Source organism: Seriola lalandi, unplaced genomic scaffold, assembly GCF_002814215.2.
Source record: "Seriola lalandi dorsalis isolate HSWRI2012SDOR001 ecotype SW California unplaced genomic scaffold, Sedor1 jcf7180002054404, whole genome shotgun sequence".
In the NCBI taxonomy this organism is placed as follows: Eukaryota; Metazoa; Chordata; class Actinopteri; order Carangiformes; family Carangidae; genus Seriola; species Seriola lalandi.
Genome location: NW_019524957.1, coordinates 180327 through 201695, shown reverse-complemented (window position 1 = coordinate 201695; position 21369 = coordinate 180327). Strand labels below are relative to the sequence as shown.

The window sequence follows — 21369 nt, the reverse complement described above, 5'->3', positions numbered from 1 at the left end:
ATTTCATTTCTGTGTTTTCATTCATTTCATATCACTTCTCTACATTTCCATGCTACCGGTTGCTCTCCTCGTGTTTGGCATTGCCTCACATTGCCGGACACTAAATTTAGAGCTGTAGCTCTGGGTCTGTTAACGTATAATGTAAAAATAGTAAGGAGGGAAACCTCCTCGCCACAGAGCAGATAAACAGGACAGACTGAGAGCAAGCTGGTAAACAGGAACTACAGAAACAGCTTATAGACAGACACAAGCTGAGAGAGAGAGAGACAGACAAAGAGAGACAGATCACCTATATACTTTACTACAGTAAAGATTAGAGATAGACTGGCCCAGAGGTAGAGACAGACAGACAGACAGACAACACATACTGGCGTTCACTGTAACATATACTGTTACGCGATACAGCAAGGAATGTAAACAGTCACACAGACTGTGAGAAAGACAGAAAGATATCAGGTAAGTTAGGAATGGTTTACTGATCTCTCTCAATTTATAGCACCTGATTTTGTAAAAGATTGAGATTTTTACAGTTCTGGTTTGATTTAATGTTTTAAAGAAGGATATTCTTTTTAGTTGTTAAGGAACAGTATTAGCAGTCTTTGTGCCAAGTTAGTGCTAGGTTGACACTCTGGAGGGACCACTACAGTGTGCAAAGAGGGGTCATGTGACCGTTGAAGGCAGCCCAGGACTACATGCACTGGTAGCATGTGATGTGTGACAGAGAACCTCCACCTTTTGTTTTTTCTGGTGTCTTGAAACATGTTTATAGGTTGACACATGTCAATGCTTCAACTCTCCAGAAAAGCAGCAATTATATCATGTTCATTCCCAAGATGAAAAAACACTGGCTACTAATTCTTCTATCCCAGTGTATTCCACAGGTGTCAACCAACGTGCATAAAATGACTACTACTGTAGTAGCAGAAGTATGTCAGCAACAGTTATCTTTTCTACAACAGCAAAAAAAAGTAAAAGTGTGGATTCTGTTTGTTTGAATGCATGAAGCACTTCTTTTTTGAGTTGCCAGGAGGTGGTTGAGGTTCATGGTATGCGTTAGGGTTAGGGCACCAAAGCCCAGGGTTCCCATCCAGACCCCTGTGAGGTTTAGGCAACAAGAACACTTTGGTTAAGATCATGGTTTTGGTTAAATATAAATTCACACAGGATCTTCTCTTTACCTTAACCAGGTGAGTGTGTAAACATTTCCAGAAAAGTGGATATTGGACTACAAGATCAGATATTTTGGTGGAAAACAAAAGTTGTCATTGAACCTATTACAGATACATTCAGTTATGAATATGGAGGATAAGCCCCCCAAAAAAATTTAATTTTGAGAGAGAAAAAAAGAATAGGATGAATTTTAATGAGGATTACAGGATGAATTTTAATGAAAAAAGAAATCTACAAAATTTTTCATGTGGCCCTAATCCTCTTCTTTAAGTATCACCGTTTTGCAACCTGCCAAATACGCAAATGATCATTTACTCATTACGCAGATAAAAAATGTAACCAGATTGCAGGTATGTTTCCTTCAAAGTGTATTTGCTGTTACAAATGAGTTGTATATACAGTAAATATAATTTGTAGCAGATAGCGGAGTGTTTCTGTACACACTTAAACACTTAAGATGTTGGGGAGGGTACTGTTGATACCACGTACCATGATGAGGTGGTGGAGGAGGCATGAGCTAATCTTATAATATTAATTATCATCATTTGGATAGGTCAGCCTAATTTATCCACACACACTCGCTAAATCCAAGAGTCCAAAGTGTTGACAGAAAGGGATCAGTAAAACTGAATAAAACTGTTTAAAAAAAATCTATGATTAACCAGTGCTGTTCAGGGAGGGGCTGGGAGATGAGCTGCCTAAGGTTTACTTGGTTTGTTTCTCTTTCTTTGGTTGATAATCTTCCTATCTCTGATGAGGATATGACTTAATCGACAGGTGACCAATGAAATGGAGCATTACCATGATCAAAATCACAGATTTCTGTGGTTTGATAATTGATGGAAACATTTTGGATAATGTAGGAACACAACTCGACAACATATAGGACACAGGTCTAGTCGCTTTTAGGCAATTTGACGTGGACATAAGTTATAGATCATTTTCCAGTCCTCCATCAGTTTATAGTTTGATTTGTAGTGGTTTAACTTTATCTCTGAAAATAAACTTACATAGCTTGAAACCTGCTGAAGAAAGATCAGATTGATGTTTTCCTCTCATAATGTTACATTTGACAGGAGAAACGTCTCAACAAAAGTCTGACATTCATTTATCAACTGATAAACAATGTATATGTTTGTTTAAACCTGACAACAGAATTTCTGTGTGAATAACATGTCAATGCCGATTTTCTGTCTGATTGTTATGAAGTCACACTGCAGTGGTATTTCCTTCTTGTTGTTGCTCCATGAAGCATATTGCTGTACTGTGTCTAATTATAGAGTGCGGCCAGTCGTCTTGTGTCACAATTTGACGTGCCGGCCTTAAATAAGACACCACACTGAGAAGTGGACCAAAACTGTTCTAATACATTCATCTGTCTGTCTTGTATTGTAAGCATGTACTTTATGAACAATGGAGCTTGTAAATTCTGCACGTTTAATATTTCACATACTGTACAGTTATTTATAAGTGTGGAGAATAGTAATCAGAAAATCAGTTTCTGTTTTGTCTTCATATTTTCAGGCTTTGAGTTTGGTTAGGACCCAAAAGCAGACCTCAGAGCTGGAGTTGGTAAAGAGACAGTTTAATTGAGCACTCACGGATGGAGACTGGTGAAGGCAGGCAGGTAGATAAGCTGATGGCTTGGGTGTGGGTTCTAGATCCATAGCAGGGAAGAAAGTGCAGGTGCGCTTAGGACAGAGGATATGCAGGGTGAGCACAGGGAATAACTAGAAAAAACCACAAGGAAGAATCACTCGAAGGTTTGAGCTGATAGCTACCACATAGGAGTTGGTATAATCCGGCTATGAGTGGATGATCTGGGGTCTTAGTTTCAGGTGTGCTGCACCACCACATGGCCAGATAGCCAGGCTGCGCCTCCCTGGGGAATGACAGACAAGGAGGAGGGAGAAACACAGTAGCAGCAGAGGAACAGGAGAGGCAGGAGAAGAGAGAGAGAAAGAGGGTGGAGATCCTGTCTTTGCGTCTGGGACCGTAACACATATTGTGTTTGGATATTTGATATAGTGAGTGGAGTAGGGCTAACCAAAGAAGATGAATGTGTAGAATATTTACAAAGCAAGAGAGAGGAAGCAGAAAGGAAGTTAAAGAGATGTGACATACTGGTTGCAGCAATAGCAGCACAAAAAAATCTTCTTATTTTTAGTATTTATATTTCTAATCCAAAGGGAAGGCTTTCTCTTCTTTTTGTAGCAAATAATCTTTAGGGATCTTACAAGTGTTTTGTTATGCTTTGTCCAGCTTAATATTATATCATATTTAGTCTGAAGTACAAGTAATTCATCATGTTTTCATGTTGAACATATCTTTAAAAGACTGCACTGCATTATCATCCAAAATGTAACTCAATGAGGTTCACTGTGATTGATCAGTTAAAGATGTCTCACATACAGGCTGGTTCTTATATTGTAGAAAAAGGAAATTAAACCACTGACTCACCTGTAGAGATTCATTGCATGTTGGCTTTGTTGTTATTGTGAGCTCATTACAGAAGTATATAGATGAGAAAGCACAAAACCCTTTTTTGAGCGCTGCTCAGTTTGCATGTTAAAATTGAAGGCACAGGCACGGATTTGGAGAAGCAGATACAGATTTGAGCGCACTCATAATCTCGGGTCTTTTGGCTTCTGAGCACAAGGTCATTTGTCACCATTTTTGTTCATCTTTCACCATGCCCATTCTGAAAATAGTCATAATAATAACATTAATTATCATCATTATTTGTTTGAGCCATTCGTTTGTTGAATTCTACATGGCGTCAGATCAGATCACAGTAAATGCAACACCCATCAGACTCATTGGATGTCTATTTAGTAGTGACAATGACCCTCATTCATAGATGTTTTTCTAATAATAATTCTAACTTCTGTGTTTGCTTATTGTTTGTTTACCTAGTTTTGAAATTCTAACAGCATAGCTCGTGAACACAATGCTGACGCTCAAGTATCTGATGCCTGGAGATTCTTTACCAACATCTTAACACGCCAGCCACAGAGAAATATAGGTTAAACTGGAGAAATGCAGAAAGTGACATGTTTGTTTCTGTTTTCGTTGTTCATCGCTTATGTGTGTCTCTTAGGCAACAGGATGATGTCCAAAAAAGACGAGCAGAGGTTGTTCAGCAACGGGAGGCTGAGAGACCAATGGGAGAAGAGAGCTGAGAGCATTGCGGACCAGTGCAAACAAGAGGCTGAATGGAAAGAAAAGAGCTCTGTCAAAGTGTGAGAGTAAATTATTTTATAACCATAAGGCAACAGTTCACACAGTGAGGAAAACCTCAGCATCATACAAATTAATCTTACAATACAGTACGGACCTTGAAAATGTAACTGTGGCTACAGGCACCTCAAAAACTGGAGCAGAACTGGCTGGAAGAGTTCAGGGTTTTGCTGTCACTCAGCCATCCAATGGCTATGATACAATGAATTATCATAAAAAGAAAGATTATTTGAGGGCAAGAAAACCTTCCTGGCTAGCTAACTCCACAGACTAGCTACCAATTGTTGGGGTTTGTTAGCAGTAGCATGACATGCACACGACTTTTCTTCATAGTGAGAATTTTTGAGGGCGTTAATGCATTTATTTCAGATTCAGAATTTAGACTGTCACATACTATTTGTTTTTATTACATTTATTATCTTTTATTTAAAGTGGAAATCTCAAGATTTTCATTTAAATAATTGTCTTTTATGTCACCGTCAACAAATGAGGTAACACTGTAATGATTGAGTCTATAGCCTACTGATGATTTTACAGTTTTATCAACACAAGGAACACGAGTCACTAACAGTTAGTGCAGTTCAAAAACAAACCTGCAATTACCATGAATTGCAATAGGTGTTCGCCAAAGATAATGAAACAAAGATATTCAATTTTGCTGCTTTAAATTCCATTTAAATATTAAATGCAATACAACAAGTGAAGTGTGATTTCATACACATTTGGTGTCACCTAATAGGCTTTTTTCACAGCAAATATTTAACCTGTCATAGAAGTAGTAATATACAAAGTACACAAGAATGTACACATCTAATGCAGTTAAACCTCAGTATGCAACACTGGTGCTATGGCCTTGTGAAGGTGGTTTGACATTTAAAATAATCGTCATTTGAGAACAATATAGTGAGTGATTTTCTTTCGTTTGTTTTTGTATCTGCAGACTTTTTTCAAAGTGGAATTATCACTGGTCGATTGTTGCCAATGGAGACGAGGCGAAAGGTGAGATGTCTGACTTCAGGAAGCTCACCAGCGGCACAGATGAAATGGATAAAAACAAACCGAAAATTAAATTCAAAATCGTCCCTCCTCCTCCCAAATTTAAACCTGAGCCTCCGCTGCCCCCGCCTCCTCTCAGGAGGACAGCTTCTCCCAAACCTCGCAGGCCAAAACGCAAAGTAGAGGTGGATGTCTTCCGGCTGTGTTGGAAAGAGTCCTGGATGAGCCTGAAACCTCCAAAGTATCTTTACCTGAGAGCCAAAGAGTCCAAAACCAGTATCCCAGGATTCACAACCATAGAGCTGATTAACAACAGGAAGTACAAATCAAAGATGTACAGATCAGAGGCTGGAGTGACATGTACTACTGAATGGATTAATTCCTACAAACAGGTACTGACACTGACACACACTCATATCTTCACATTAAACATATTAAAACCCAGATCCTGTTTTCAGAGGGTTGCAGCCATGTTTTTTCCTCATGACCAAGTCACAGTTGATGTATGTTGGCTTGCCAAGACGGAAGAGAAGGTGCTCTTCAAAAGCATATGGACACACCAGTCATTGTAATAGTTGTTTCTAAAACCATGGGTATAAATCTACAACAGCCTTAACTCTTCAGGAAAGACTTCCCACAAGATTTTAGAGTGAGCGCAGCCCCAAAGTAAGTTTTAAAAAATGCACAATTACCAATCAAAGCGTCTCACACGGAGGCCACGAAACTTACAGGAGACGTGACCAGTGGCGGCTGGTGAAAAATATTCTAGGTGGGGCTGTATGTGCCAGAAGCTTTAGGTAACTATCCCAATAAAAGAACCCAAACCAAAAGATACCATTGTTTTAGGGATAAACAATAATTATTTAATTACCCTTTAGAAATCAACAGTTTGACAGATAATGACAATGATATGAGATGTATATTAGTGAATACTCTTAATACAAAATTTAAGTTCTTGAGACATTTACAGGTGGATCATGATTAAAAATAACTATATACTGTCAAGGATTTGCAAGGTAAGTAAGACCCAAATGCAGTCAACTCTTGGGAGACGGTGCAGGCAGGTTTATTTAACCAAAAATCAAGACGTGAACGTGACATGAAGAGACATGAACAAACCCTGAACTAAACAGACGAACCAACTCACCATGACAAGAAGCAACACACAGACACACAAGGAAATCAATACAAAATAAAACCGGAAGTGCAAAAAGTCCAAAATAAAACTAACAAAAAGTGTCTGCCATGGCAAAACATGACAGAACCCCCCCCCCTTAAGGGTCGAATCCCAGACGACCCTCAACCAAAACACAACTCGGGCGGGAGGAGGGATCCAGGGGCCAGCATCTTCTGATGCTCAGTGGAAAACAGGGCAACTCAGGGGGTCGAGGCAGAGGCCTTATGGCCAGGCTTGGCAGTTAAGTGGGGCGACCCGGAGATCGGGCAAACGGATGGAGCTGTTCTGGAGGCCGCCGGTGAAGACGGGGTCTCTCCGGAAGATGGCGTCGCCCCTCTGGAGGGCGAGCCGGAGGACGGCGACGAAGACGTGGTCTCTCCGGAGGTCGAGCCGGAGAATGGCGTCGCCCCTCTGGAGGGCGACCAGGAGCCGACCTGGTACCAAGGGCAGTAGTCAGCTGGACGACCGTCAGGACACGAGGAACAAAGATCGGCCAGACCACAGGAGGCGGCACAGAGTCAGGGACCACCTGAGGCGGCATAAAGTCAGGGACCACCGGAGGCGGCACAGAGTCAGGGGCCATCGGAGGCGGCACAGAGTCAGGGGCCACCGGCGACGGCACGGAGGCAGAGACCACCAGAGGCGGCGCCCCGGCAGTCAGGGCAAGAATCAATGGGGGTGGCGCCCTGGCAGGAACCACGAGTGGGGGTGACGTCATGGCTGGAGCCAGGAGAGGTGGTGACGTCACATCAGGAACCAGGAGAGGCGGTGACGTCACAACAGGAACCAGGAGAGGTGGTGACGTCACACCAGTAGCCGTCGCCGACGCTGCTGGAGAACACGAAGCAGCGGCCGTAGACACCACAGGAAAGACAGGACTGGTCGTCGACGCCGCCGGGGAACACGGAGCAGCGGCCGCCAACACCACAGTAGAGTCAGGAACAGTCGTCGACGCCGCTGGAGAACACGGAGCAGCGGCCGTTGACACCACAGGAAAGACAGGAGTAGTCATCGACGCCGCCGGGGAATAAGGAGCAGCGGCCACCGACACCACAGGGGGGACAGGAACAGCCGTCGACGCCATCGGGGAACACGGAGCAGCGGCCGTCGAAACCACAGGAGCGACAGGAATTGGCCGGATCGCCAACAGGAAACAAGGAGCAGGGATCGGCCGGACCACTGACCGGGAACCAGAGTCAGGAGTCAGCTGGACCGCCGACAGGACAGGAGGGACAGGAATCGGCCGGACTGCCGATAGGGAACAAGGAGCAGGGATCGGCCGGACCACTGACCGGGAACCAGAGTCAGGAGTCAGCTGGACCGGCGACAGGACAGGAGGAGCAGGGGAGACTTTGTCCAGCCCACCCAATTCAGGAGCCAGGGAAGAATCGACCAGGACCCCCGATGCTGAGACAACTGATGCGCCAGCCGGGATGGTCGACCCAGGAAGTGGGGCAGGAGCCGACGAAACACCAACTGGAACCCCCGACGCTGGAACAGCTGATGCGTCAGCCAGGGTAGTTGGTGAGGGCCCCTTCTCACAGGGGAGTAGAGGTTCTGGACACCGGGGTAGCTGGGGCTAGGGCTGGAAGCTAGGGACCTTGGACTTTGGCCTGGGCCGGAAGCGAGAAACCTGGGGCTTAGGCCGAGGCCGAGCCTCCCCATGGCGACGGGAGCCATGATTACCTCGCTTACTGTGGCCTCCACGAGATCCCCTGAAGATTGCCAGGCGAGTTCCCCAGAAAGGGGACATTTTTCAACATAGGTGAAACACATTAGGGCGGGGCAGACAATCACCACACAAGAAGCAAAAACACTGACACACCAGGAAACCAATACAAAATAAAACAGGAAGTGCAAAAAGTCCAAAATAAAACTAACAAAAAGTGTCTGCCATGGCAAAACATGACATATACAAAGAAAAACTGTGTCATAGGAACATAAAATGTAGCAATTGGATTAAATACATTAGTGAATACTCTTAATACAAAATTACAATATTATTGTATATTATTATAATATTTACAGGTGGATGATGATTAAAGTTAACTATACACTATACAGAAAAACTGGCATAGGAACATAAAATGTACCAATTGGAGTCTAACCAGCATTTATGTCTCACCCCCTTGAAACCTGGGGACTGTGTGCAAATACTGAGTTGTATATGTGTGGGTTTTTTTTGTGTGATTGATTGAGTGAGGGAGTGAGTGAGTGAGTGAGTGAGTGAGTGAGTGAGTTTGAGAGTGTGTGTGTGTGTGTGTGTGTGTGTGTGAGTGAGTGCTCTTATTTGTACATGAACTTTGCTCTTCGGTCGTTCTGAGTAGCAAACTTCTTTTAGCATAGCCAGTGCGTTCAGGCGGTCTTGTGCCATGTGCCTAAGGAATGTTTTTATCCTCTTTAAAGTAGAGAAGCACCTCTCTGATTCTGCTGTAGTCATCGGTGTGGTGATGAGAATCTTAAGAAGACTTACAGTCTCGCTGAATGTGTCCTGGAGGTTGTTTTCCATGAAAACCTGGAAGAGAGCCAGTGCACCACTGCAAGCCTTGAACTCTTCATTTTCATACACCAGGGACAATTCTGTCTTCAGTTTGGCCTTGTCCAGTGTGTGGTAGAATTCCACAGTGGTTTCCAGCGCTGAATCCGGGAACTTTGCACTGTGTTGGGGGAACAAGTCTCCTTGCAGCAGAGTGGCACTGATGAGGTGCTTGGTGAAAGACATGCCTCAGAATGGTATCAGATACCTATGAAATGATGCATCATTTTAAAAAACAGTCACTACACATAATAAACAGTAGAATTAAATGTTCATATCTCACCATGTAAATATCATTAGTATCTCCTTACAAGCTGACCATATAATTGTATGAAAAACAAGGAGAGGTTATTGTTAAATATCATAAATATGAAAAAACTACATCTAAACATTTCGGCGTCTTTGCTTTCTTCAGTAGCTGTGTGGTGAATAGTTCAAAATATTAAGATGCGTAGGCTAACTGTTATATTTATACAGGAATTGAAGACAAACAAAGATACCGAAGGTAAAACACCTCATGTCCTGTATAAAGAACAATGTTACAGCTTACCTCTGTAGCTAGCTGGTGCTGCTCCTCTTGGCCTAGTGCCTTCCGTTTCTTTGTGGATGGCTGCTGCACAGATGGAGGAACAGAGTCCCTGATACAAAACAGAAGATACATAAGTCACTGTGCACAATTACAGCTTAAGAAACCTACATGCTGGAGATATAAAATTAGTCCAGCACTGTGTATTGTCACTACATTAATACATTTCTACTAGCTCATCCCAACTGGATTTAAAATTGTGAAAAATGGCTAATTATTATTGCTAAAATTATGAGTTATTCTACTGTGTTCAGACATGTAATTTATCTTTGTCCTTTCCATAAACATTATATCAGTCAATGTGAAAAATGACATAGCTACCTGATAGCTTGTATGCTGTTGGTGAACCTCTGAATGACTCCTTTGATGTAGTCAGAGTCGATGTTCCTCTTCTGCAGCTGGTTCAACAGCAAGTCTACATGTGCCATGATCTTGTGAAAAAATGCCAGGAAAAAACAAATCTTCTTCATCTTCCAGCATTCTCTCAAAACCCCAAGCCTCAATGCAGTTGTTGCATCAAATTCACCTTTCTCTCTGATGGTCTGAAAACACTTCAGGAGGTCATCCTTGTGCTCATAAATGGTGTTAACAGCACAACTGTGAAAGTTCCACCTTGTTGTTGAAGGTCAAGGAAGTCTGCGTGCAACCACTTGATCAAGCACAGCAGTTCGCTTGAATGACCTGGAGAAAAATGCAGCAAATCCACCAAGATCTGAAAAAAAAGCGCCGACCTTGGTGATGTGGGATGTTGCCTGCTGCATTATCAGGTTCAGCTGATGAGCATAACAGTGAACGTAGTGGGCACTCCCATACACGTCTTGAACCTTGCGCTGCACGCCACCTGTGGCTCCACTCAACACGGCAGCTCCGTGATAGACCTGGGCGATTAGTTTTCCCCGTTGTCCCTCAGGAAGAATAGTCTTCAGCCTTTCCAACACGGCAGTGGCGACTGTGTCAGCGGTCGTGTTTGGAAGCTGCAATCCTGTGTCCTTATCCAGCTGCTCGGCTCTGCTAGTCCTGCCTAGCATGGCGAGCTTGATGGCACTGTTCATGTGCACCTTCGAGAATTCATGTTTTTTAATCCGCTGATAAATGTTTTAGGTCTTTAACTCCTGTTACAGTCCATGTAGTATCTGTCCCCAGCATTTTAAAAAGTAAACACGGGAAGCAGAATACTGCATTTGCAAAACTACATCCAGTTAGCCAAGCCTTCATGTCATACCAGTTCAGAGAGAAGCTCCTCTGGTGAGTTTTACCTTTCTCCTGTGTCTGCTGTGTTAAATTCAGACCGGGCTTCTCAGGTCCAAGTTCTTTAACACAAAGTTCTTCCCCAAACTTCCCCTTTGAAGGGGTTTAGCAAGAGAGATTTTACAAAATTTAGGGGTAGCTGAAGCACTGTGTGTTCTTGTTCTTCTACTTGACGCCGCCATCTCGATTTCCCGCACTTGTTTCTGGTTGCTAGGATACTTATAGGCTTGGGGCGATATTTTCAGCGCCCCAAGTTCATCAAATTTGATGACGCTAATTGGCTAAATTACCCGTTGCTATGTGGTTTTTTTTTGTCTCAGCAACAGTCTATCATTGGCTGAGCTGCTGCAGTGCTGGGGTGACTTTTCTAGAGCCCCAGGAGAGGGGAAATGACCATGGACACAAATTACCCCCTATATAATGGTTCATATTATATATATGGCTCGTTCTTGATAATTTAAAAGACATTTATTTGTAGAATAAGCAGTTATTACTTATTTTGAACGATTATTTTTGAAAAAAAAAAAAAATCACTTTCCATCAGGGAGGGCTGGGCCTGCGCCTAGCGCCCCCTATTGGCCAGCCGCCACTGGACCGTGATCCGTTTTACCATCTCTCGCTCTCTGCACTGCGTGTGTGCTCTGTGATGACATCACTCTTTGCAGTTGTGCGTCTCCTCAGTCATTTTCCTCATTTTTCATGAACTAAGAAAAACAGCCCTGTTTTCAGTTTTGTGACGATGCATCTTCCAGCTAACATAATTAGCTTGAGAAGTAGGAGACCATGAAGGACAACTAAATCATCCCTTTATCTGAAAAACTCTGAACCCCAAGCAGTTTCTGGCCGTTTTTACCACATTTTTCACTGCAATATAAAGTCCTGTTCCTCAATTGAAACAGCACAACCATGGCTAGAAGTAGAGAGCCCAAAATGTCTTTTGTGTAGCATTACACATTTATAGTGCCATAAATTACTAAAAATAAACAAAAAGAAATATGTTGTTCTTTGATAATTTATATGGAAATTCTTTAAAAAAAAAATCTAGGCGATATATATAACCTTGTTTCAAGTGCACTTAAGTGTTAGGAATGAAGGAAAAATTATTTGAGGGCTCCATATGCTGTACATGCTGAACTATTGACATGTTTATAACTGTAAAAACCAAGTGACTTCAACTATTTACATATAATTCAAAGCAACTATACACAACACTTCTACTACAGGCATGCAGGGGAACCATAGTCATGCCAGTCTGCATCAGTTCCTGTCTAATATCAGGCACAGTGCAGCACCACCACACTTGCTGCACTTAGGAGTTAGACACCTATTATAGAGATAAAATATGGTAATGGACTATGATAAATTATTGACATATTTCAGACTCGTGACTGCAACGTCGTTCCCATCCCAAGAGGCGAAGAAAATCCCAAGTCTCTTGAAAACCTGTCAGAAGCTATTACATTATTTATAAATATAACCCAGACACATATTATAGAGATACAGCAGCTAAATTTTTTTTTTTTTTTTTAAAAAGGTCTGAAATAGGACGATATAAGCCCTAGTTACACTGACGGCTTGGAATTCTCGTCTGAGTCGCTTGAAATCCGCTCATTTTCTTCGTCCTCACAGCTAAAACTATCTTCCAGTAACTTACTAACATCTGTCTTCAGTCTATATCCTTTTTGTGTCATGATAAATGTGTTTTAGAACTCAAACCTTTTACGTTTCATATGTCTCCCCTTCCTCATTCACCCACGATCTTCCCACGGCGTATGTCCCTCATGGTGAGTTCAAGGGACCGTTACGGTAAGGAACGTTTCGGTTCCCTCACTCTTTACAGCTTCTGGCTATGATAAATTATTATTTTTATTCATTTTTCAAAGAAAGGTGGTTTTTCGATGCCGTGCACAGCCGTGGGGTTCAGGGATTTAACAGATACAGCAACAATTTCTTTTACAAAAAGGAAATTGCATTGTGGGACAATAATGTCTCATATTCAGTATATATGCATATTCAGTCTGCACACCACTGACAATAACCTACAGGTTAAATATGCTACTACATGCATAGTAATGAAAGTATTCTCTAGTATAGAACTGGAACACAAACTAGATGTTGAGTTTCCAGAGTGATTTTGAGTTTGAACATCCAAAGCAAAAAGCAGCAGTAGCTTTCATTCATCCACTGAGGAAGACAAAGGGTTTGTGTTGATATTTGTGTGAAGAGAAGAGCTGCCCCTCGTCTCAACCACTGGAAACAACATCTGTCAAACTAATTCATCCATGACCTCACCAGACCAGAAGAGAAGACACACAATTATGAGATAGATACAAAGTGACCAGTTAAGATTTTGTAAACCATCTTTTGTTGTCGTTGTTCTTTCCAGGTGAAGAGTCCAGGCTATTCGGAGCTCTCTGAGGAGAAACAGTTCCAGTGGGAGATTTTGTTTGATAGAGAATTAGTTTGCAAAGCTAAATTAGCAGAATATTCTCTTCCCATCTGGGCCGGTACATGGAAGATCATGAACTTTGCCTTCAGACAGCAGAAAAAGAACTGGGATTGTATCTGGCCTGATTACCCACAAAACCTCAGCGACAAGTCTGATGAAGTACAGCAATTAAAGGAGCAGGTGGGGATCATCATGATTACAGTTACTGTTTTCTTGTTGTTGTTTTTTGCTCTTTCAGTTTTTCCACTTAGAATCAAATTAAGACAGAAATGCTAACACAAGCTGTGTGTGTAAGTCAGTGGCCAGATGCTACATGCAACCAGGACTGTAATTGAAAATGTACGTTGTGATCGACAAACAGGATGAGCTTTTGGGCTGGGAGGACTCATGGAAACTGTCTGGGACAGAACTTGAAGCAGAAGACATCGCAGATGATGAGACACCAACCGCAAGCTTCTTAAGCACTGACACCACAGTGATGATGAGGATAAATGATGTGTTCCTGCCTGACTGGAGCATCTCCTGGCTGCTTTCTGCAGCTCCTCTAGAAGAAGTCAAAGAGCGCGAAAGAAACTGGAGCTCCAGCTGGGGATACAGGCAGCAGATCAGGTGGGGTGCTGCTGAGTGTGTCCTATGGCTGATGCAGTTTTCTTTGGCACTCAATCCCAGGCCCCTACTGAGGATATAGCTTCATTTTTTAAAAGAGGCTCATTCATTTCTATCAAATGTTACTCAAACAGTTGGAAATGGTGAATTTGTTCAGGACTGTTTTCATTGAATTAATCTCTATTTTGAGCTCTATTGCACAGAGGAATCAATATATCAGGGTCTGGATACACACACACTTGTTAATAGGATATTGTTGGTTTTGGGTGCAGAGAGCAACACAAAAGTAACCAAAGATTCTGAAACATTAACTAACCATCATATAACATGATCAGCATCATGATCATGTACAATGCTGGAGTGATTAACTGCCCGAACAAAGTTCTTCCTTGCTCCTCCTGTGCTTAGATTATAAGTGCCTCTCCCCATCCCCAAACTTTAGTATCACATTACTTATTTTGTGTAATTTAATTAACAAAATTGTGCAAATGGTGCAGTGGTTAGCACTGTCCCCTCACAGCAGGAAGTTTCTTGGGCCTGGGGCCTTTCTGTGTGGACTTTGCATGTTCTCCCTGTGCTTGCAACAGTATGCTAAGAGAACTCCGGCTTCCTCCCACAGTCCAAAGAGTTGCTGGTTAGGTTAATTGGCGACTCTTAAGTACCCGTAGGTGTGAATGTGAGTGTGACATGTCAGCCCTGTGATAGACTGGCACCCAATGTCAGCTGGGATTTGCTCCATCCCCCTGTGACCCTATAAGGATATGCAGTATAACTAATGTGCACAACATACTATAAACTCTCTTCTTGAAAAGTTTCCATTTAATAAGCTGGTGTTTCAGTCATAGATGTTCTTCTGTGCTTTCAACACTTCTGTGCAATAACTGCATTGTTTTTATGAATACTTTTTGGCAGGATTGTGTGTCATTGCACTGTGTGAGAGAAAATGTCAAAATGCTGCATCACAAAATTACATTTTTTGCACAAAATGTGTCATGAGAATACAATTTATGTTCATGTTAATGTTAACAATAATTCAAATATTGAAATTACTGACATACATTAGTTGCAAGAAATTAATTCCATGATACAAATGTCAACTCAGGTATTATACAGAACATTTATTATAGTGCTACAGAGCTTTGTGGAGTTAGAATACAACTAGACTTCAGAGACGAGACTTTAACACATAATGCTTGTTAAAACATGAACATTTTTCTGAGAAGTATCCCTCCCCAGAAGAACTGAAAAATAAACTTCTTTGTGCTTTCTGTGCTACACTTGTCTTGTTACATACAGTATACTGTGATACTGATATGTCCGTAATAAGCCTATATCGAAAGTCATCACATTGTTTTGTGACTGCCACACATCAGTACCATTACAAATCACTGCTGATGTTTCATCTCTATGGTTAAGGTTTGGCACAAACACTACTTGGTTAGGGAGAGAACGGATAGTGGATTGGCCCATATCCAATTTAAGCAACATATTGTCATCATAAACATGTTCTACTGTTTATCAAACTGATCTGATCAAACTAATACTCAAACTATATCCACAGGTGGCGCAAGGCTTCACTGGTGGCCCATCATGAACACAGTGACATGATGATGAGGAGACGTAGAAGCACAAATCTCCTCCTCACATCACAGCTGGACGACAAGATCATAGACAGTACAGAGTGGACGGAAGCCTGGAGGACTCCGAGAGGATGGATGCAACCAGAGGAGGAAGAAGAAGAAACGGAAGTGGAGGAGGATATGGATGACATAGGAGAGGAGGAGGATGAAGGAGTAGATGAAGAGGAGGAGGAGAATGAGGAGGGAGATGTTGATGAAAATGAGAAGCACAAAGAAGTAGACAAGGAAAAGAAGGACAAAGACAAAGAAATTAATGACGATGAAGGGGATGAAGCAGTAGAAGAGGAGGAGGAAGGAGAGGAGGAGGATGAAGGAGTAGATGAAGAGGAGGAGGAGAATGAGGAGGGAGATGTTGATGAAAATGAGGAGCACAAAGAAGTAGACAAGGAAAAGAAGGACAAAGACAAAGAAATTAATGACGATGAAGGGGATGAAGCAGTAGAAGAGGAGGAGGAGGAGGAGGAGGATGACATAGGAGAGGAGGAGGATGAAGGAGTAGACGAAGAGGAGGAGGAGAATGAGGAGGAAGATGTTGATGAAAATGAGGAGCACAAAGAAGTAGACAAGGAAAAGAAGGACAAAGACAAAGAAATTAATGACGAAGGGGATGAAAGAGTAGAAGAGCAGGAGGATGAAGAAGTTAATGAGAAGGACATGGAAATGCATGAAAGGAAAGAGGAAGAAGAGGAGGAAGAGGAGGACAAAGAAACTAATGAGGAGAAAGACAAAAAAGTACATGAGGATAAGGAGGAAGAGGAGAAGGAAGATGAAGAAATAAACGAGAAGGATGAAGACAATGACGTGCATAAGGAGGAGGGATGTAACGATGAAGGCAAGGAGGATGCGTGTGTAGAGGAAGAGAAGGACAGGGACCAACAAGTACACAAGCAGGAGGAGGACAAAAACAAAAATAGTGAGGAGGATGAAGAAGATGAAGAGGACGACAGAGAAGCTGAGCAGGAGGAGAATAAAGAGGTAAAGGAGGAGAAGGAAAAAATGACAAATGAAAAGGAAAATGAGGAAAAGGAAGAGGAAGAGGAGGAAGAAATGGTACATAAAAAGGAAGAGGAGCAGGAGCAGGAGGACGGAGAAAATGAGGAAAAGAAAAAAGATGTAAACAAGCAGGTGGTGGACAAAGAAGCAGATGAAGAGGATGAGGATGATGAAGAAGTAAATGAGGAGGATGAACATGGGGAACTAGACAAAGAAAAGGAAGAGAAAGATAAGGAAGAGAAGAATGAAGTACACAAGGAGGAGGACGAAGAAGACGAGCAAAAGGAAGAAGAAGATGTAGACGAGGAGGAGGACAAAGAAGTAAATGAAAGGGAGGATAAAGAAAATGAGGTGAAAAATGAAGAATATGAAAAGGATAAAGACGGAGATAATGTTGGTGAAGAAGTGGAGGAGGAGGAAGGAGAAGACAAGGATGAAATGGACAGAGACCAGGAGAAAGACGTAGAAGATGAAGAAGAGCACAGTAAAGAAGTGAATGTGGAGGAGGATGACACTAATGAGAAGGACAAAGAGGAAGTACACAAGAAAGAGAAGGACAACAATGAGGAGGAGGAGGAGGATGAAGTCAATGATAAAGACAAAAAGGAAGTACAAAAAAAAGAGGACAACAATGAGGAGGAGGAGGATGAAGTGGAAGATGAGGAAGAGGAGACTGAGAACGATGAAATGGCCACCGCAGGGGACGAAGACAACGATGAGAAAGTGGACAAGCAGGAGAACAGTGAGGAGGAGGTGGAGGAGGAGGAGGAGGATGAAGTTGAAGACGAGGAGGAAGAGACTAAGGCCCATGAGAAATTGGACAGGAAAGAGGAGGACAACAATGAAGAGGAGGATGAAGTCAAGGATGAGGAGGAGGAGACTAAGGATGATGAGAAAGTGAACAGGAAGGAGGAAGACAACAATGAGGAGGAGGAGGATGAAGTCGACAATGAGAAGGAGGAGACTGAGGATGATGAGAAAGTGGACAGGAAGGAGGAGGACAACAATGAGGAGGAGGATGAAGTCGACAATGAAAAGGAGGAGACTGAGGATGGTGAGAAAGTGGACAGGAAAGAGGAGGAAAACAATGAGGAGGAGGAGGATGAAGTCGACAATGAGAAGGAGGAGACTGAGGATGATGAGAAAGTGGACAGGAAGGAGGAGGACAACAATGAGGAGGAGGATGAAGTCGACAGTGAGAAGGAGGAGACTGAGGATGATGAGAAAGTGGACAGGAAAGAGGAGGAAAACAATGAGGAGGAGGAGGATGAAGTTGAAGACGAGGAGGAGGAGACTAAAGACTATGAGAAAGTGGACAGGAAGGAGGACAACAAAGTAGAAGAAGGAAAGGAGGAAAAGAAGTCACGTAAACGAGTCAAACGCAAACCCGATGTCCCGCTCCACCTGCAGTTCCATAAACTATACACCTCCTTCTCCTCCTGGAAGCAGTCATGGATGGTGGCGGTTGCTCACAAAGCAGGAGATGAGAATGAAGAGGAGGTTGAGGAGGACAAGGAAAAGGAGGAGTGGCAGGCTTGGAAAGAGTCATGGAGGATTTGTCGCTGGAAGAAACCGGACGAGGACGAGGTGATGTGTTTCTCCACCAAGCACCGGAGTCAGAGATACATGGGACTGACGCTTGAAGAAAATGGTATGACAAAAAGGGAATGGAATCTCAGCTGGAAGATGAGCAAGACTGCAGCAAAGGAAGAAAACACTGAAGAAGAAGATGAAGACGAAGGGGATGACATTAATTTAAGATTATGAGTTGTGAAGTAGGGCAGGGACATTTTGAGAATGTAGAAACACAGCAAAGTTGGAGGGGCTGGTTTCAAACCTCAATACTGAGGTATTGAATGTGTTACAATATGTTCATGGCAATCAGTATCAAAGTATCTAAACTATACCAATGTACCATGGCAGACACTGACTATCTGCTCAGATTCACTTGTTGATACTTTTATCAGCTACTTCTTCGTTTCAACCTAAATTTTACAATTTGTGTAGTTTAGATTCTTGGGAAACTTTATTTTTATAGCTTGGGTCATCGGGTCTGTTGGTTATGACACCATCTTACTCACCACAGGAGGTTAAGGGTTAGGGACATCCATAGCGTGGCATTCAGGATACATCCACACTAATATTTTTTGATTTTAAAACTGTGTTTTCAACCAAAAATTACCAACACACCTGAACACTCATACATCACATGACCATTCACATACTCATCATGCATCATGCGTGAGCCGGTGTAGATAGGAAGCAGATTATCTCTCTGCAGTTGATTAGTTGCAGTAAATCCTCTGAACGAGGAACAGCAAAGCTGCTACAATAGCTGCTAGCAAAGACAACAAGGTCAATAACACTGTAATTCATTATCATGTTGTATTCACCACTGGTAGTCGAGGCTGATGACACAATCAGGAGAGACTGTGGGTGTTATAGTTTTACAAAGGTCTCAGCCTGTCCAGACTACAACACAACCCCAGAGTTTTCTAAATAAAGCACAACCCCAAAGAGTTTGCAAACTAAAACGGGGCCATTTCTGAAAGTCTCCGTTTTTGAGGCTTGAAAACTCCGGAGTCATGTGGATGGGAGGAGGAAAAGTAGGAAAAGCGATGCATCTTGAAACAAAAATGGAGTAGTGTGGACGCAGCCTCAGTTGTTCACATGAAAACTGACACAAACCAGTTCAATCCTTGGCTCCTTTCCCATCTGCACACACCTGGCCAATCATGGTGTAAAATGGGTGTGAATGTTGGATCATTACAGAAATGTTCGGAAACAGACCCTTCCCCAGTCTCATGTTGGAAAGGTGTTGGGAGGGTTTCCAAAGTTATTGACCGAGTATAAAGCCTGCATAAGTACAGCGTGATAAAACAAAGGGTAAGTGCAGACTATGAGATTTTAGTTAGTGTGCTTGTACATCACCATGAGAACTGTCTTGTTTCTTGTGCTTAAGGTGCCATTGTGTTTCTTGTACCATTGTAGCCAATTTCCTTGACCTCTGTCACAACATGCTAATGTTAGCTAACTAACTTCAATTGCTAGAAAGCTAAGTTCCAACCAATATCACTTCATTGTCATTTTGAACAGTCTCGCCAACTAATTAATTTGATACAAAGACAGTCAGCATGTTGAGGTAGTTACATTCTGGGAATATGAAAAATCTCTAAGTGACGTGATGCTGTGTCACTATATGTAGAACGTGTCAAGTGAGATAATTTTTGATGGTGTAGATGCACAATTCAGTCTTAACAGTTTGTATAATGATGAGCATTTTTACAGCATTGTTTAAATATGAAATATTAAACTGCAACTTTTATTAAAGTTATGAACCATAAATGTATCAAACAAACTAATCTGTGTTGTTGTGTATGTGACAAACCTTTATTATATTTAGCATTACAGTACCAAGTAGCAACAAATATTTAACAATAATTACTGATAGTTGTGGATGGTTCAGGATCTGAACACACAGCAGCCCAAATCTGCAGCCAGCAGTAGATGGTGTGACAGTTTAATAGAAATAAACAATGAAAAATGTTGATGAGGTCATTGTATGACTATATCAATTAGAAACCATTAATCTCATGCCATAAATGGTCACATCATATATTCATATCTGGAATATGATCAGGGTGACTTTTGAACACTGGAAATAAATCATGTATTCATCCCAGCAGTAGCCCCTGTGGCACTCAAAATTTCCCTGGAATTTTCTAGTTATCCATTGTTGCTCAGCTGTCAGAGAAGTGAATACTTGCCACCAGAACGAAGTCACGTGACTCTTGTTCACCCTCGTACTGAGAGAGACAGAGCAAGGTGCAGAGAGCAGCAAACAGGTAGGAGGTTCATTCAAATGAGGCAGCACAAAAAGCCTCAGTTGTTGGCATTTTGGTGGTAAATTAACAATGTCGTTTCTGGTGGAACATCTCTTTGAGGCCAGTCTGGTGATTTTATCAGCAAGGGTAAAGTAAATGTTCAGCAATGACAAAATAATGCTTCAAACTGTTTTAAGTAAACACTCTCCAACCAGTAGATGTGTTTGTTTAACATGGCATCAAAATCAATATTTATTGTGGTTAAAGCAGGACAGTTGTTAAATTCCTATTCACCTATAAATTAATCTGATTCTTACATTATCTGTTCTCCACAGCTTTAAAAGCTCCTCCTTCAGTTCAATAAATCCCTGTAGCACCTGAAGGCAGCAGGACACATGTTGATAAATCTGCACCCTATGATTTGCCAGACCAAAGTGCAATGACATTGCACATGGCTCAGATCCAAATGACGCCAGGCAGTGACAGAACAACCACACATACTTCTCTGCACATCAGACTGGTTGGTTATAACTCTACTTTTGCCTTCATTACAGCAGTTTAACTGAGTTATTGCTTCCTCTTCAACTTTCTTTTTTCATGTATTAGTCTAAAAATACATAACAGCGCAAATGATATATATGATGATAGTCCGGCAGCAATACCTGTCTCACTCTCATTGACACCTAATGTAATGGTCTTTTTTTTTCAAAAGAATATCACTCTGTCTTCGCACTGAGCTTACTCACTCATTTTAAGGAATATCTGAATAAAATAGAGACTGTAGAAACTTCTGGCTTCAGTGTCTCTCACGGTCTTTTCGGTTTTTGAAAAGAAGTAACGGGTTTCTCATAATTTGCAGTTGTTTGAAGCCATGTAGAAGCCAAATTATGGGCAGATTTTCACA

At 42.1% G+C, this 21369-nt stretch overlaps 2 protein-coding genes across 4 annotated transcripts in view; both read left to right on the top strand.

The window, feature by feature from the left end:
- Window positions 1-154: 154 nt before the first annotated feature.
- LOC111657510 (uncharacterized) lies at window positions 155-19999 on the top strand. Of its 2 annotated transcripts, XM_087174979.1 has the most exons (7): window positions 155-456; window positions 4271-4412; window positions 5351-5798; window positions 13340-13582; window positions 13764-14011; window positions 15570-17418; window positions 17902-19999. In XM_087174979.1, exons 2-7 carry the CDS (start codon window positions 4279-4281, stop codon window positions 18406-18408), a joined length of 3429 nt encoding a protein of 1142 aa, XP_087031105.1. In that variant the 5' UTR covers window positions 155-456; window positions 4271-4278; the 3' UTR covers window positions 18409-19999. The 2 variants fall into 2 exon arrangements, with proteins under 2 accessions (XP_087031105.1, XP_087031104.1); XM_087174978.1 differs by having other exon boundaries at window positions 15570-19999.
- A 71-nt stretch (window positions 20000-20070) lies between these two features.
- The window catches only part of tdgf1 (teratocarcinoma-derived growth factor 1), a 15456-nt gene continuing 14157 nt past the window's right edge, over window positions 20071-21369 (top strand). For both annotated transcript variants that reach the window (XM_087174980.1, XM_023409721.2), the window contains exon 1: window positions 20071-20985. The gene's annotated coding sequence lies outside the window, so the exon portion shown is untranslated. The remainder of the gene's footprint in view (window positions 20986-21369) is intronic.

What these genes read in the sequence shown, in the direction of transcription:
- LOC111657510 (XM_087174978.1), top strand. Translation starts at nt 4,279, where the DNA reads ATGATGTCCAAAAAAGACGAGCAGAGGTTGTTCAGCAACGGGAGGCTG. An exon ending in GAAAAGAGCTCTGTCAAAGT is followed by an intron (nt 4,413 to 5,350) that starts GTGAGAGTAAAT and finishes TTGTATCTGCAG; the next exon opens with ACTTTTTTCAAAGTGGAATT. An exon ending in GGATACAGGCAGCAGATCAG is followed by an intron (nt 14,012 to 15,569) that starts GTGGGGTGCTGC and finishes CTATATCCACAG; the next exon opens with GTGGCGCAAGGCTTCACTGG.